At 37.5% G+C, this 18,537-nt stretch overlaps 1 protein-coding gene across 3 annotated transcripts in view; it reads left to right on the top strand.

Annotated features, from left to right (window-relative positions):
• CNTN1 (contactin 1) overlaps positions 1-18,537 on the top strand; it is a 388,261-nt gene that overhangs the window by 322,191 nt on the left and 47,533 nt on the right. For all 3 annotated transcript variants that reach the window (XM_053556863.1, XM_053556866.1, XM_053556864.1), the window contains exons 20-23: positions 412-515; positions 2,826-3,012; positions 5,395-5,507; positions 6,174-6,330. In XM_053556863.1, coding sequence (XP_053412838.1) covers positions 412-515; positions 2,826-3,012; positions 5,395-5,507; positions 6,174-6,330 — 561 coding nt within the window. The remainder of the gene's footprint in view (positions 1-411; positions 516-2,825; positions 3,013-5,394; positions 5,508-6,173; positions 6,331-18,537) is intronic.

Raw genomic sequence — 18,537 nt, 5'->3', positions numbered from 1 at the left:
CTATTTTTTATAATGGAGAGTTGATAACACAAACATTATTAACTTTAATTTGCAACTACAGGCTTTCTTGAGCGTATCAGTTGGGAATAGTAAAAAATAAATTGGTGTGGTTCTTATTCATAGATGTAGTAGGAATCTGTGAAGCTTTCCAAAAGTGTGTAATGTGTTTGTTTATACATCTGCATGTATATTAACATTCATGTATAGGAAAATGTGTGTATGTGTATTACTAAAGACCATGAAATAAAGAACGTTAGTAAAAATAGAGGAAGAGTTAATAAAGATAATTTGATTTCTTTTGTTTTGAAAAGATTAAACTATTTGGGGAATAGCCATTCACATAGCAAATGGTGCTATTCAAATTTTATGGAAAAATCTTACTAACCATGGAATGTTCTCTTCAAATTTCAGCTCCTAGTGAAGCCCCAACAGAAGTAGGTCTAAAAGTCTTATCATCTTCTGAGATATCTGTTTATTGGAAACATGTTTTAGAAAAAGTAGTGGAAACCTATCAGGTGAGTTCAATTTTTATAAAGCAAAAATATTTTTTCATAAATATATAACTATACATTTTCCAGTAGGTTATTTCTTTCAATATTCTGTGTCCCATTAATTTATGTGGCATCTAACACTATATTCTTTTTGTTTAGTATGGGGGTCAGTTATGAGATAATTTTCAAGAGTAAAACAGAAGTTCCTAACTTTGAATTTTCCATTCATTGGACTTAAAAATGTGGAATATATATGCTATGGAATACTACTCAGCCATTGCAAAAATAAAAACGGGGTTAGTAATACCTTTTGTAAAAGCTTGGATTGGAACTGGGACCATTCTTCTTAGTGAAGTATTGCGAGAATGGAAAAAAAAATACCACATGTACTCACTATTACATTGGAACTAAATGATCAACATCTGTGAACACAAATGACAGTAAAACTCATGAAAATTGAGCAGATGAGAGGGGAAATGGAGGAGAAGTAAATTCATACCTATCAGGTACAATGCACCCTGCTGGGAGATGGACAGAGCTTATACTTTGACTCCAACTGTGGAAAGCAAATCATGTAACCAAATGATTGTAGCCCCATAATATTCTGAAATTTAAAAAATATATGTGAAATGATGTCATGTTTTCTGCAGAATCCAGTCTAAATTGGATTAGCATTGTATTAAGGACTGCTGGCTCTTAGAACTGTTGTGTAGAGTAATTAAATAACCGCATTTAATTCCCTGTTATGTCATTAGGTATTTGAAGATGATGATGATGGCAATGATGAGGATGATTATGATGATATTGATGAAAACAATGATAACGTTTATTGAAACTTACTTTACTAAACATTTAATTAATCTCATTGTACTTAGCCCATACAGGAGATAAACACTATTATTTCCTCATTTTAAAGATAAAGAACTTGAAGCTTAGAAATGTTTTTCCCAGTAATAATTGTAATAACCCGATTTTAATCTAAGTCTTGCCTCTCCAGAGGATGGTATGATTAAAATTGCTGGAAGTAAATCATAGAATTATTCTTTCCATTCATCGTTTCTTAAAATTCTTTTACATCTTTCACATACAACCCTGACCATCAAAGAGACAAGTGTAAAAGTCTTTAGAAGAGAAAATTCATTTCATTTATTTTCCTGTAAGGAAATATTTCTGCAGATGTATGGGAGGAAATCTCAGCTGACTATAATGTGGTTATTGTTTCTATTTTGGAATGAGATGGGAAAAGCCAATGGTTCACAAGATAAATGATCATGAAAACCAATAGCCACTGCATGTCCCATGAAAATGCATGATGGATCCAAGTTATAAAGATACACAGGAAAAAAAGAAACGCAGCACATTAAACATGTAAAATGAAATATAAAGCTGGAAAGCCCTGAGTCCTCTGTGACTGATCCCATCTCAAAGTTAATTTCCTGACATGTCAAAAGAGAATTGCAGGCAATTGGGCTGAAAATAATCTTTTCTTCTCTCATGGTTTTCATGTGTATCTTAGTAGAATGTTTGTCACTCATGTTTTCCCTTTTGTTGGGTTCAAAAGCTCCCCACTTGCAATATTAAAACCCAGTGAGCTTTTCTACAGTGTGGGTAAGCTTGAAGAATGCAAAAAGTCCTTCTTATCAAAGGCCCTTTAGAACTTCGAGCTCCTCCCCAGGAACCCACAAAAGACTTTACCCAGCAGGTAAAATATTCACTTAATTAATTGAATGAAAATAAGCAAAATAGGCTATCAGGAATAATGAATGCAAAAACTCTTAGCAGCAGAATCAGAGATTAACTCAGATGATTGATTTCATAATCATCATAAAGGGTTAACAATCCTGACTAGTCTACTCAAGTGTTTTTAAAGTTTAGATTGTTACAGTGAGCATTGGTTGGTATTTAGGAAGTTCTTCATTTTCTTATTTGGGGGAAGGCATTTGTCTTAGTCTGGCTCTCCCCAAAGCAGAAAGCCTCATGCAAAAGTGTAGGAGATGATGCTTTTTCATTGTTTCTTTGTTTCTTTTAAATAGGATCCTAGGAAGAAAGTATGGGGAAAGGCAGCGTGAACAGGAAAGGGGGCAGTGCAGACAGAAAGGTGCTGTAACTCGCTGGTAACCCAAGCACTCTGGGGAATGGGTACTCAGACCTTGGTGAATGTGATCAGAAACTGCCCTGCCTGAGATGAAAGGAAAGCGTTCCCCCACTCCTGAATGTTCCAAAATGTGCTCATTCTACATATTAACCTCACACTTATCAAGTGAATCTGAACCATCCAGTTCCATTTTATAATCGTTTCATTTATCTCTATGTAAATGAAAAATATGATTACAGATCCGGTACTGGGCTGGCCATGACAGAGAAGAAGCTGCACACAGAATTCAAGTTAGCAGCCAAGAGTACTCTGCCAGGCTGGAGAATCTTCTGCCCGATACTCAGTACTTTGTGGAAGTCGGGGCCTGCAATAGTGCAGGGTGTGGACCTCCAAGTGACGTGATTGAGACCTTCACCAAGAAAGCACGTGAGTCCCCTATTTTGATTTTAGGCTTGTCAAATATCACCTGATTCAGCAATGCAAGTACATTTGAGGGAAATTTTCTACCTAGCTGGTGGACAACATTTAAGTGTTCAATGATATACTTTATAGCCATACGTGATTTCTTTTAAAATGTTAGTTGGTATACAAGTAGACAATGGAAAAATGTGTAGGATGACTTCCTATATTTAATGTTCCATTATTGAACATTTTTGTTTTACATTTCATCTGTACATTTTGTAAAGACTTCCTCCCCCAAAATTGTGTACCATAAACTTGTCTTCCTTCTGTATTTATTAATGTAAACATTGTTTTAGTAGGAATGCATAAACAGCATGATAAAATTAAAAGTCTGCTTGTTTTTGTATGCTTTGATATAGGAACCTTCTTCATTGCACAATGCAAATGCAAGATAAATGTTGTAGAATTATTTGCTCTTATTACTGTATGTTTTCATGGTTCATATAACAAAACAACCTACTCTGCTCAGATTTGTCAGTCATTCTAATCTCTTTGGTTTCATTTTGATGTCTCTGTTCTTGAACCCAAGTTGAATATACAAAAAAGGAGAATTTGTACACAAGACTAAGAATTTTTTTAAGAATTTGAAAATGTGATTACCATTAAAGTTTGCAAATTTATGGAATTCACTTGGGGACAAAACAAAATCTCCTAATGAGATTACAGAACATGGTGACAAAAGCCAGACTTTGGTGTCAGACATTGGTTTTAAATCTATCTGTGCCACTTACTAAATGCATGATGATAGACAAATTACCATACGTATTTAAACCTCCATTTTGTAACATACAAAAAGAACTCAATTTATTTATTGATTCATCAGAAGCGTGCTCTATGCCCCGCCCTGTTTTAGATGGTGAGGATACAGATGGACCAAACCAGACCCAGATCCTATTCTCACAGAGTTTACAACCTAATGAAAGGACACAGAAACTTAAATATAATTCTGAAAAACAAGTATGTTTGGTCATATCAGGTGTCAGGGAAATATAACAAACAAAAAATCGAAAGAGACTTGGGTGGGAAATTCTGAATGAGTGGTCAGGAAAGACCAGTTTGGGAAGATGCCAGTTAAGCTAGGATTTGATTGATGAGTAGTAAGAAGGACTGAGCAGAAAAAGATTGTTTCAGACAGAGGGAATAACTGGCACAACGCTTGAAGGTGGGAAGAGTTTGAAATGTTTTAGGTGTTCAGTGCTGGCAGGGACAGGGCATAGATGGGGGGTGTGTGTGTGCTGGGGACTAAATATGCCTTGTAAGAGGGGAGTTTGAGCTCTATCTAAATGTGGTAAGAAACCATTGGAAGATTATAAGGCACAGAATATTATCTAATTTGTGTTTTCTTAAACAATCTTTCTGAATTCTGGGCAGAAAATGTATAGTGGTGAGTTAAAAGTGAAAGCAGAAGAGCCATTGAGGAGGCTGGTTCAGTGTTCATGGAGAGCACTGATGTCTCTCACTAAGTGACCACAGAGACAGAGAGAGGTGGGACATTTTCTGCAGGCAGAGTTGGCAACTTGCTGCTAATTTGGATGTTGGTGATGAGTGGAATGGAAAACTGAATTTTTTTTTTGCTTGAGAAACGGGTTTGGTCATGCCATTGGCTGTAGGTGGGACTCGTGAAAGGCAGATTTGGGGGTTCATGGCCAATCATCCATCTTGATTACATCACCTCTGAGAAATCTTCTAGATTCTTGAGAACAGCTAGGCAGCGGGGCACATGTCTAATGTCAAAAGAGAGATTAGGGTTAGAAATAGAATTTTGAGTATTATAGCCAGGGGTTCAGATACAAGGACCTAGGGAATGTTCACGGAGGGAGGAGAAAAGGATGCTCAGGATCAAGTCCTGAATAGTTCCAACAGTTAGAAGTCAAGCAAGGCCATGGAGCTAGCTACAGATGCTAAATGAGAAGGAGCAGCCAGTGAGACAGATGGAAAGCAGAGTTGCTAAAATACGAGCTTAAGAGATTCAGAGAGGAAGAAGTTCAACTCTGCGAAATACTCCAAAAATGTTCAGTTTGAAAAGACTCAAAAGGGTGACATTAGATTTGGCCAAAGGGATGTGATTGGTGACCTTAAAAACAGGAGTTTCAAAAGGCTGTAAGAGAAACAAACCCAAAGTAGAGCATGAAGGAAAGAGAGTAAGAGTTACATTGAGCATATCAACTAAACTCGTGGATGGAAATTGCCGAGCACGGGGCCTGGCACGTAGGACACATTCGTCAAAATTAGGTGCTGTTGTTGTTAGTGTCATTATCATCAGTATCATAATTCCTGATGCGATGAAGTCTGCAGAACTGAGTGGGGATGTCGTGATCATTGATAACATGTTACTGCGTTTCACAGCTCCTAGCAAACCTCCGAGAATCATCAGTTCAATAAGGTCTGGTTCACGCTACATAATCACCTGGGATCATGTCGTGGCCCTATCAAATGAATCTACAGTGACAGGATATAAGGTATATAAAAGATTACTAGTTTATTCTCCACAAAAGCTCCATTCTTACAAGGAATGATTGATATTTGCGATTTTTGCTGTTTTGGCAAAACCCGTTCAGCTTTCGTATTCTAAGCTGTGTAGTCAAGGCAGATGACAGAATGCCATGATAAATTTTGAAATAAATAAAACAACTTCAGGGAATTTTAAGAAAATGTTCTGTCAAGTAAGATAAGTAGAATAGTTGCTTTAAAGAATAGTTGTTGGAATAATCACTGATTAAAAAGGAGAAACAGATGAATTCATTTTTCTTTGGCAGCAGTAAGTTTGCAGCATCTAGCAAGCTCCTTACGATGCTGACAGACATTTTTTAAGACCACTTCACTACCATGAAAGAGCCCTCGTTTTATACCTTTTGCCTAAAAAGTTACATTCTTTTCATCTCATTGTTTTGAGTTGTCTCGAAAAATAAAATTCAGATGCTTCAGTCACATCGTCTTGGATAATCTTAAAGAAAAATGTAGACATAAGTTTTCGTGACTTGAAAATAACATGAATTTTTCCACTGGTTTAAAATGTATTAGTCTTGATGAATAAAAGTGTGAACATTTTTATTTTAGTTTTATTGTTAGGGCACTGGCTCATTATTATGACTGTACTAAGTATTCATGTTTTTGAACTTCGTAAGGTACTCTACAGACCCGACGGCCAGCATAATGGTAAGCTGTTTTCAACTCATAAACACTCCATAGAAGTCCCGATCCCCAGGGATGGAGAGTATGTTGTAGAGGTTCGTGCCCACAGCGATGGAGGAGACGGAGTGGTGTCTCAAGTCAAAATTTCAGGTAAACCAGTCATTTCAAACACATGTCGATTAAGTACCTGTATGTTTTTAGACCATGTGCATTTCCAAATGTAAAGATAGCACTACTATTCAAATCAGTGCCATTATTGTCCTAAGTAGATTTGAAGTATCAAAGATGCCCTAGAACTTTATATTCCTTCTTTGTGAATCATAAAAGTAATTTTGTGACATACCACATACTTTTTGATTGTGATTTGGGTGTCAGAGCACAATTATAAGCTTTCAGTTCTAAGATGAACGAGTTCTGGGGCTCTAACTTAGAGAATAGAATGTGTTAGTTAACTTGATTATGGTCATCGTGACACGGCGTGTACCTCTATCAAATCATCACAATGTACACCTTGAGTAAGTTCAGGCTTTACTTTGTCAATTCAATATGATTAAACATTTCATTTTGAACTAGAAAGCACAATTAAAATACCATAATGCACTAAATGGTACATAGTACCAGATTTGTTACTTAACAGTTTCTAATCTTCTCTTCCATCAAAAGAAAATTCACAGGCTATTTATCATAATCCTCTAAACCCGTTTACTTTCCCTACACATATTAATATAGTAATAAAATAGAAAGATAGTGGATTGCGTCTCCTTTATCTTGTCCCTTTCCCCATCTATTACTTTTCTGTAAACTCTACTTTTTCACAGCATTGATTAACTAGTTTATTTAAAGAAATCACTTCTTCCTTTTTTTGGATTTGAAGTACTCTATTATTTAAATTTTGATACTTTTTTACTCCAAAGGCACGATATAGTTTAATTATACTGATCTAAAATTGATGTTATTTTGAGAATTGTATGAAAGATTAAGAAATATCAGAAGGTACTAAATTAAAGATAGGAATTATTTATTGCAAAATAAATACATTGGTAAATTATTACCATGAAAATTTGGTGATTTATACCTACACAAATAAATATTATATATTAAATTAACAAGAAATCCTTTAATATATGCCACAACCATTAATAATTTAAATCCTACTTTTATCCAGCTATATTTTCATGACATTTATCACAAAACATACGGACATTTTTTAAAATCAAAATATATTGAACAATACATTGAAAAATTTGATTTTTAGTTTAAAAATTTAGAAATTGTAGAAATCTTAAAGGAAAAGAAAATAATCAGTCATATTCCAAATACTCTAACTACCGTTAATATTTAGTTGAATTTACTTCTGGCACTTTGTATACACATGTAATTTTATTTTTTAGTTTCAAGTGGTTTTGTAAATTTGTTTAATATTATACATAATATTCTTTTAAACAAATTACAAATTAAGTCCTGTTTTTCTATCATACATAATACTTTTTGAGTACCATTTGATAAATTAATCTTTCTTAATGTTAAATTCAAATAACGAGACCAAGTTTTACTTTAGATGCTAAGTTTCTTTTAAAATATTTATTAATTTATGTTCCTTTATCATTGTATATGAGGGCTTTTCTCACTATACCCTTCAAGATTATTTTCTTTCTTTTTAGTCATTACAAGTTTGGCATCTTTTTATTTTGGAATCATTTTCTAAATTCTTAACTTTGATAACAGACACATGGCGTGGCTATTTCACAAAAGGGAATCGGGGAAAATGTGGCCATTATGTTGAGGGTATAGTAAAGTACAAAAGAAATAATAAATTGCTTTGAGCGTTGACTCTGCCTGTCTAGAAGCCAACCATAGCAGACTTTTGCTTCATTCTTTGTGTAAAGCAAAACATAATTCCTGGGATCTAAACCAAAGATTTACACGTAACGGTGCCATAGCAGTGACAGTAACATCAGTATAGTAGCACACTAATGGTGTGTTGGTTAATATTCAAGAGCTGATGTTGTAAGGATAAGAGATAGGGAAAGTCCTAGTTTATAGCATCTGCCAGTTCCTGTGGTGTAAACATTTTCCTCATGTCTGATTTCAACCTTCCCACATGATGTTGCTAAATGTGGAACTGGGAATTGCTGTTCAGTTGCATATCATTATATGGTTTTGCCACCTTACAGACACAGTAGGCACTCCCCCCATAACATTTATAACATAAAATATAATAAAATAATCAGGAAGTGATGACTTTTGAGTATCTTTGTTTTAAGCTTTTTAAATTAATTAATACGTTTATGCAATTCAATGTTAATAATAGTGTTTTTAACAAATTTCTCAAATTTTTAAAAATTTAACAGTTGAATTTTGGGAAATGGTGTGGGTCAATTTCAGCACACCATGGCTATAATTTGACTCATGTGTGGAAGACACATTTTCCATATGCTTCTCCTTTTTAGTCAACTAACAATGTTTTTATTAATTTCAGAATTTGTATGATTTATCTCTTAGTCTAACCATATCTTTATAGAGAATCTGCAGAATTAACATTATGACATAACAAATGCTTAGTGAATGGTATCATTCTGGAATTTTCTTGTTTAAGTCTGGATTTATTTGAAAATTGTTTAAATTATTTTCAATGAGGAAAACGTGTAACTACAAATGGAAATTATAGGTTTTCTTGCAATATTTTCCTTTGTTTTATCTTTTTAATACCCAAAATATGTAGCTAGGAATAGAATACATTGCCAGAATTTGTTATTCATAAGCACTATACTGTTTGCTCATTGAATCATTCATTCAATAATGAATGCCTGTAATACAGTTGGTACAGTTCACATATTTAAAATGTTCTATTGTTGAGGGCAGAGCAAGATGGCAGTCTAGAGACATCTCCTTTGCAGTCCTCCCTAGTAAAACAGGGAAAAGAAGACTCCAGCCACCTGGGGGATCCTGCCCAGAAACATCATTCTGGGGGCATGGTGAAGCATTAGGGGACTCCAGGAGTCAACAAGGAGATCAGGAGCTATGAAAGATATGCTAGAAGACAAGTGCCTAGGGTCAGAAAAAGGCTGGCCAACCTTCTGGTGGCAGAGTGCTAGAGACAAGAAAGGTCTTTCCTGCAGTTTTCTGTTATTGGACTGGGCTGCTTGCTGGGGGTGTCTTGGAAGAGCTTAAGCAAGTTAGTGAACTTGAACAGCATCTGGTGGCCAGGATCGAATCACTGGGCAGGATGGAACTCCCATTAGCTCAGCTACTACCATTGTGGGAGGGCCACCAGAGAGGAACAGTCCACAAGGTCCTAGGGCATGGCTGGGTCTGGCATGCCAGCTAAGCTCAGGCAGCCATCCTTGGGGTGATTTAAATGGCTTCCACACTCCTGGAAAAGCCACTTTATGTCCAGGGGGCACTGTTTGATAGGTGTGTCTCTTAAGAAATCTGGCAACATCTCAATCCTGTGTAGACTGAATGCTAGCAAAATGACCAAGCCCTGATTGAGGGGGAATAAATCATGAAGACAGGGCAGCTCTCCTCGGCAACTAGATAGCGGCTTCTGGCCCCCATCTTATACAGCAAAACCAGCCTGTGTATTTTACATCTCCTAATACCTCAGCACCACCTGGTGTTCAGACAATATATGGCAATATATTATATATATATATATTTTTTTCTTTTTAATTTTTTTCTTCTGTCCTCAATTTTTTTCCTATGCTTGTTGTTTGTTTATTTATTTTTTTGTTTTTGGTTGGTTTGGTTTCATCATATTTTCAGTTTTTCATCTTTACTTTCTTCAATAGCAAGGGTTCCATTTCTGTAACAGTTTTTCAGCCCATTTTATTATGTTTTTATTATTAATTATTCTCTTTTCTCTCTTTTGTTATAGATTTTTGTACTTTTCTCTTGTTTCCCACATAAATTTATCATACAACTAAGATATCCTGTTTTTTATTGTATATAATTTTATTCTTAATTTTCTTTCTACTTTTTGTGATTTTTTCATTTTTTTCTGATCTGCTATATTCTTTTTCATTTTGCGTTCCATTTATGGGACAGAGACCATCACTGAGGATTGAAATAGGGTGTCACAGCATTGGTCTGGCTCAAGAAGGCCTTGAGCCACTGGTCTAGGTGTCCTTCTAGCTTTGGCCTTTGGAAAGACAGTATTGCTAGATCCCCACTGTGAAATACTGCTGATTTTTTTCTATATTTGGCAGAGGTGGGGTCTTTGCTTTGGCTAGGCTGACAAGGAGCTTCTGACCTCGAGGGACCCACACAGCCTGGCTCCCTGGACTCCTAGAATTACAGTGTGGGTCAAACCACCCTGCTAAAGACCATCATTTCTCATATCTCTTTTGTCTCTTTCTCTCCTTTTTTCAATGTTTTTCTTTTATCTCCCCTTTGTAACATTTTTTTCCATTTTTCTCTTCTCACTCTTTACCCTTCTTTTCCTTTCGTTCCTATATCAAAAAAGACTTTAATACCTAAGCACTGAGAGAAGGTAATTTAAAGTGAGGGAGGAAGTAAGAGAAAAACGTAGGGGAAAGAAGTGAACATGAACAAAACACACGTACAGGAACTAACAGAAAAATGTAGGCAACATGAAAAAACAGAACAGAGAAACCATGCCAAGGGATCATGAAGTAGCTACAGCAGAAGATTCTACCTATAAGGAAATAATGGAAATCACAAAAAGGGAATTTAAAATGTGGAGCCAAAAACAATGAAGGGAATTAAAGAGAAAGTGGAAAATAATTTTAAAAATCCAAAAACAGATGCAAAAAATGGATGAAAGATATGAAGAAATTAGAAAAGATATAGTAGAGCTTCAGAATTGTAGGAGTCAATCTGAAAACTCAAAAATGCAGTAAAAACTGTCAATAAAAGATCATAGAGAAAAAAGAATCACAGAGGTAGAGGATAAAGAACATGAGCTAACCATGGCATTTAAAGAGACAGAATAGAGAAAAGGCAGAGCTATCACATAGAGAATTAGGCAGTTTCACAAAGTGTTCATACATATAAATTAGTGGTATCCCTGAAGGTGAAGAAGTATGTCCCAAAGGAATTGAAACCCTACTGGAGAATATAATAAATGAAAACTTCCCAAGAATCACTACAAATGCTCCTTGTAGAAGGATATTTATTTATTTATTTATTTTTATTAAATCATAGCTGTGTACATTGATATATTCATGGGTCAACATTGAATAGCTTCACAGACCGTTTACCAAGTTTCACATATACCTTGTAAGATGCACCGCTGGTGTAATCCCACCAATCCCCTTCCCTCTACCCATCTTCCCCCTCCCTCCCCTCCCTTTCCCCCTTCCCCATATTCTTAGGTTGTAACTGGGTTATAGCTTTCATGTGAAAACCCTAAATTAGTTTCATAGTAGGGCTGAGTACATTGGGTACTTTTTCTTCCATTCTTGAGATACTTTACTAAGAAGAATATGTTCCAGCTTCATCCATGTAAACATGAAAGAGGTAAAGTCTCCATCTTTCTTTAAGGCTGCATAATATTCCATGGTGTACATATACCACAATTTATTAATAGATTCGTGGATCGATGGGCACTTGGGTTCTTCCATGACTTAGCAATTATGAATTGGGCTGCAATAAACATTCTGGTACAAATATCTTTGTTATGATGTGATTTTTGGTCTTCTGGGTATATGCCCAGTAGAGGGATTATAGGATTGAATGGCAGATCTATTTTTAGATCTCTAAGTGTTCTCCATATCTCTTTCCAAAAGGAATGTATTAATTTGCATTCCCACCAGCAGTGTAAAAGTGTTCCCTTTTCTCCACATCTGCGCCAACATCTCCCCATCCCTCGGGTCTTGGGATTTTGTGATATAGGCTAGTCTCACTGGAGTTAGATGGTATCTCAAAGTAGTTTTGATTTGCATTTCTCTGATGAGCATTTTTTCATATGTCTTCTTCAGAGAAGTTTCTCTTCAAATACCTTGCCCAGCCTGTGATGGGATCCCTTGTTCTATTCTTGCTAATGCATTTGAGTTCTCTGTGGATTCTGGTTATTAAACCTTTGTCAGAGACATAACCTGCAAATATCTTCTCCCATTCTCAGGACTGTCTGCTTGCTTTACTTACTGTGTTCTTGGCTGTGCAGAAGCTTTTCAGTTTGATCAAGTCCCAGTAGTGTATTTTTGAAGCTGCTTCAATTGCCCGGGGGGGTCCTCCTCATAAAATACTCGCCCAGACCGATTTCTTCAAGGGTTTTCCCTGCACTCTCCTCTAGTATTTTTACAGTTTCATGCCTTAAGTTTAAATCTTTAATCCAGTGAGAGTCTATCTTAGTTAATGGTGAAAGGTGTGGGTCCAGTTTCAGTCTTCTGCAGGTTGCTAGCCAGTTCACCCAGCATCATTTATTAAATAGGGAATCTTTTCCCCACTGAATGTTTTCAATTGGCTTGTCAAAGATTACATAACGGTAAGTAGCTGGGTTCATCTCTTGGTTCTCTATTCTGTTCCAGACATCTACTTCTCTGTTTTTGTGCCAATACCATGCTGTTTTGATAACTATCGATTTGTAGTATAGTCTGAGGTCTGGTAGCGTAATTCCTCCTGCTTTGTTTTTATTTCTGAATAATGTCTTGGCTAGCTGAGGTTTTTTCTAATTCCATAGAAAATGAAGTATTGTTTTTTCAAGATCTTTAAAGTATAACAGTGGAGCTTTAATAGGGATTGCATTGAAATTATATATTGCTTTGGGTAGTATGGACATTTTAACAATGTTGATTCTTCCCAGCCATGAGCCTGGTATGTTTTTCCATTTGTTAATATTTTCAGCTATTTCTTTTCTTAGACTTTCACAGTTCTGTTTATAGAGATCTTTCACATCCTTTGTTAGATAAATTCCTAAATATTTCATCTTCTTTGGCACCACTGTGAATGGGATAGAGTCCTTAACTGTTTTTTCATCTTGACTATTGTTGGTATATATAAAGGCTACCGATTTATGAATGTTGATTTTGTAACCTGAGACGCTGCTGTTTTCCTTGATCACCTCTAAGAGTTTTGTAGGAGAGTTCATAGTGTTTTCCAGATATACAATCATATCATCTGCAAAGAGTGAAAGTTTGATCTCTTCTGACCCTATATGGATACCCTTGATCGCCTTTTCTTCCCTAATTGCAGTTGCTAAAACTTCCATTACAATGTTAAAAAGCAATGGAGACAATGGGCAGCCTTGTCTGGTTCCTGATCTGAGTGGTAATGATTCCAATTTAACTCCATTCAATATGACATTGGCTGTGGGTTTGCTGTAGATGGTCTCTATCAGTTTAAGAAATGTCCTTTCTATATCGATTTTCTTAAGTGTTCTGATTATGAAGGGATGCTGGATATTATCAAAAGCTTTTTCTGCATCGATTGGGAGAATCATATGGTCTTTGTTTTTTAATTTGTTTATGTGCTGGATTACATTTATAGATTTACGTATATTGAACCAGCCTTGAGACCCTGGGATAAAACCGACTTGGTCATGATGTATAATTTGTTTGATGTGTTGCTGGATTCTGTTTGTTAGGATCTTGTTGAATATTTTTGCATCTATATTCATTAATGATATCGGTCTATAATTTTCTTTTCTTGTTGGGTCTTTTCCGGGTTTGGGGATCAGGGTGATGTTTGCTTCATAGAACGTGTTAGGTAGTCTTCCTTGTTTTTCTATCTTTTGGTACAGGTTGAGTAATATAGGTACTAATTCCTCTTTAAAAGTTTGGTAGAATTCTGACGTGAAACCATCTGTTCCCGGGCTTTTCTTTTTAGGGAGGTTTTGTATGGTTGATGCTATTTCCGAACTTGATATGGGCCTGTGAAACATTTCCACTTGATTCTGGCTAAGTCTTGGAAGGTGGCGTGCTTCCAAGTATCGGTCAATTTCCTTCAGATTTTCATATTTCTGAGAATACAGTTTCTTGTAATATTCATTAAGGATTTTTTTGATTTCTGAGGAGTCTGTTGTTATTTTGTCTTTGTTGTTTCTGATTGATGAGATTAGAGATTTTACTCTTTTTTTCCTGATTAGGTTGGCCAAAGGTTTATCTATTTTATTGACCTTTTCTAAAAACCAGCTTTTTGATTTATTGATCTGTTGTATTATTCTTTTGTTTTCAATTTCATTTAATTCTGCTCTAATTTTGGTTATTTCTTTTCTTCTACTGAGTTTGGGGTTGGAATGTTCTTCCTTTTCCAGTTGCTTGAGATGTCCCATTAAGTTGTTAACTTCCTCTCTTTCCATTGTCTTGAGGAAGGCTTGCAGTGCTATAAATTTCCCTCTTAGAACTGCCTTTGCGGTGTCCCAGAGGTTCTGATAGTTCGTGTCTTCATTGTCGTTTTGTTCCAAAAAATTGGCGATTTCTTTCTTAATCTCATCTCTGACCCAGCTATCATTCAGCATAAGGTTATTTAATTTCCATGCTTTGTATGAGTATGCAGATTCCTGTTATTACTCAGCTCAAGTTTTATTCCATGGTTGTCCGAGAAGATGCATGGAATAATTTCTATTCCTTTAAATTTACTGAGGTTAGACTTGTGACCTAAGATGTGATCGATTTTGGAGTAAGTTCCGTGGGCTGATGAGAAGTATGTATATTCATTTTTGTTGGGATGAAATGTTCTGTAAATGTCTGCTAAAACCAAATGTTGGATGATTAGGTTTAAATCTAAGATTTCTTTGCTCAGCTTCTTGTTGGAGGATCCATCCAACATCTCCGACTATTATGGAGCTGGAGGAAATCAAGTTACTCATGTCTGTTAGATTTTCTCTTATAAATTGAGGTGCATTCTGGTTGGGTGCATAGATATTAATAATTGGGATCTCATCATATTGAGTATTACCCTTAACAAATATGAAGTGACCATTCTTGTCCTTCCTTACTTTTGTTGGTTTAAATCCTATTGTATCTGCAAATAAAATTGCAACACCTGCTTTTTTCTGATTACCATTTGCCTGAAATATGGATGACTATCCTTTCACCCTGAGTCTGTATTTGTCTTTTAAGTTAAGATGTGACTCTTTTATGCAACAGATATCTGGCCTCAGTTTTTGTATCCAGTCAGCTAACCTGTGCCTCTTTAGAGGACAGTTTAAGCCATTCACATTAATGGAGAATATTGATAAGTCTGGTGAAGGTTTGGGTATCGAGTTTTTCAAAAGTCCAGTGGGCATTTTTAATCCTTTTGCAAGTATGCAAATTGGAGTTTGATCCAAAGTTTCTGAGCGAGTTTATTTTTGTGGTATAGGATTGGGTTGGTCATTATGGAGGATAGGTCTGAGAATATCCTGAAGAGCTGGTTTGGTTATGGCAAATTTCTTCAACATATGAATGTCATTAAATTATTTAATTTCTCCATCATAAATGAAACTCAGTTTAGCTGGATACAAGATCTGGGGTTGAAAGTTATTTTGCTTTAGGAGATTAAAAGTCGGTGATCACCCTCTTCTGGCTTGAAACGTTTCAGCAGAGAGATCTGCAGTCATTCTAATATTCTTCCCTTTGAAGGTAATGGTTTTCTTTCTCCTGGCAGCTTTGAGGATTTTCTCCTTCATATTAACTTTAGTGAAGTTAATTATGATATGCCTGGGGGATGTCTTATTGGGGTTGAGTCATGCTGGGGTTCTGAAGCTGTCCTCTATCTGAATTTCAGAATCTCTAGGCATGTTTGGAAAATTCTCTTTCATAATTTCATGCAGAAGGGCCTCTGTGCCCAGCGAGGCCACTTCATCTGTTTCTGGAACTCCTATGATTCGGATATTCACCTTCTTCGAATTATCCCAGAGCTCTCTGAGAGAATGATCCATTTTTGCTCTCCATTTCTCTTCCTCTTTGAGAGTTTGGGAGTGTTCAAAGGCTTTATCTTCTCTGAGTGTTCTCCATATATCTTTCCAAAAGGAATGTATTAGTTTGCATTCCCACCAGCAGTGCAGAAGTTTTCCCTTTTCTCCGCATCCACGCCAACATCTCTGGTCTTGAGATTTTGTGATATAGGCTAGTCTCAGTGGAGTTAGATGATATCTCAAAGTAGTTTTGATTTGCATTTCTCTGATGATTAAAGATGATGAGCATTTTTTCATATGTCTGAAGGCCGTGCGCCTGTCTTCTTCAGAGAAGTTTCTCTTCAAATCCCTTGCCCGGCCTGCGATGGGATCCCTTGTTTTTTTCTTGCTGATGCGTTTGAGTTCTCTGTGGATTCTGGTTACTAATCCTTTGTCAGAGATATACCCTGCAAATATCTTCTCCCATTCTGAGGGCTGTTTGCTTGCTTTACTTACAGTGTTCTTAGCTGTGCAGAAGCTTTTTAGTTTGATCAAGTCCCAGTAGTGTATTTTTGAAGCTGCTTCAATTGCCCGGGGGGTTCTCCTCATGAAATACTCACCCAGACCAATTTCTTGAAGGGTTTTCCCTGCATTCTCCTTTAGTATTTTCAATGTATACAGTTATGATTTAATAAAATACAAAAAAAAAAAAAACAAAGACTTTATCTTCGATGTCAGAAATCCTTTGTTCTGCTTGCTCCATTCTGTTGCTGAGGGATTCTACTGTATTTTTCATATCTTTGAGGGCTGCAAATTCTTGCTTCAGTGTGTCTAAGTTTTTGGTGGTTTTGTTTTTAAATTCGTTAAATTCTTGAGACAACTTTTGAATTTCTCCTCGAATTCCTAATTCCACTTTGTTAGTCTTGTCTGCAATCCAAATTCTGAATTCGATTTCTGACATCTCAGCCAGTTTTTTATGAATAGGATCTTCAATTGCACCTGCCATATCTTTCCTTGGGGGGGTTGATCTATTCTGGTTATTCATGTTACCAGAGTTTTTCCGCTGATTCTGCCCCCATGGTTGTTTTACTCCCTCTGATTTTTTCCCCTGGGACTTTGTCGAGGGCCTGTACAGTGTTGTGGCCTGAGAAACTGGGGCTCTGTCTGGTGTGGTGGGGCTAAGTGGTTCTGTCTTGTTTTCAGCTGGTTTCTGTTCCATGCTAGTGAAACATATACTCTGGATTGAAGTCTCAGCTGTGGAGAAATATCAGCAATTAAGTCACCCCACCCCCCACCGGCAAACAATTGGATAAGAAAAATCAAACCTTCCTACCACCGTGCACCCAGGGCACCACCTGATTTGTCCTCAGGCGACTGGTTCAGTTCAAAAAGTTCAAATCAATTGTCTCAGTCTGCACCTGTCTCGGGTGAGAGAGTTTAAGAGGTCTCTGGGAACTGGATCACAGGGGTCTGGTGACTACTCTGGTGTGGCTTGCTCCAGTGCTGTGTGGAGTCATGAGGAGCCACCCAGCCAATAGATCAGTCTGGGAAGGTTAATGCCTCCTTCCCCACCTTGCACTGCTGTCACACCCAGTCACTGATAGCCCTGCAGTTGGCTGACCCAGTTGCCTGTAGTGAATCGGTACTCCAGGAGTCTGCACCTGCCTGAATCACAAGGAAGTCTGCCAGGCCACTGTGCTCTGCCTCTCTCTAGCAGGAGGAGGTGAGGCCTGACAACCTCGGGCACTTGATGAAGGTTGGGGGGTTTTCGCTCAGGTCCACTCTCACCCCTGATTAATGTTACTAACAGAACAGAACAACTCTGCGGTTCCCCTGTAGAAGAGAAGCTGATTTGAGTTCCAAATCAGCTTGTCTTTGCTCTTGTATTGTCTATAGGCTGACGATCCCCTGAGGGCCAGGTACGTCTTAGGTTTAGTAAAGCGGACCTCTGGCTCAGCCCCGCCCTGGGAGTTTCCCCGGTTTGCAAGTTGGAGTAGCCTCAGGCAAATGCTATGCTCAGAGTCTCTGGTTACCCACAGAGACAGGGGGTGTGGCTTCAGAATATTCAGTAGTAAGACGTATTGCTAACAAAAGAGGGCTGCTGTTTTATGGCTCAGGCAACTGCTGCTCCCGTGTAGCTCCCTTCCGGCCAACCGTCCTCTCTCCACTCCCGCATCCCAGAGTCTGCACCGACCGGCCGCAGCCCAGCACCATCTACACCCCTTGAGCAATCACCCAAGAGTCTGGACCCCTGGGGGACAGGCCTCCAGACCTTGGAGCGAGAGCAGAGGGGAGTGCGGGGAGCGCTGGGAGCCTGAGGCCGCGGGCAGAGAACACACACAGCTCTACACAGTTTTATGCCTGGCCGCATCGTCACCAAAAGACAGCTGTCGCAATGTGCTTCAGGGAACTGCCACTCCGGTGCGGTCCCCTCCCCGCCGACCGGGACTGGCCTCCAGACCTCACTGTGAGTAAAGGGGAGCGATGGGAGCTCAGAATTCCAGGTAGAGACTATATACAGTTTATACAGTTTTATGCCTGGCAGGAAGACCCTGTGGTACCCTAGTAGGGGAGGTAGG

Source organism: Nycticebus coucang, chromosome 12, assembly GCF_027406575.1.
Source record: "Nycticebus coucang isolate mNycCou1 chromosome 12, mNycCou1.pri, whole genome shotgun sequence".
Classification (NCBI taxonomy): domain Eukaryota; kingdom Metazoa; phylum Chordata; class Mammalia; order Primates; family Lorisidae; genus Nycticebus; species Nycticebus coucang.
Note: the sequence above shows the minus strand (reverse complement) of the source record. Positions and strands in the feature narration are given on the sequence as shown.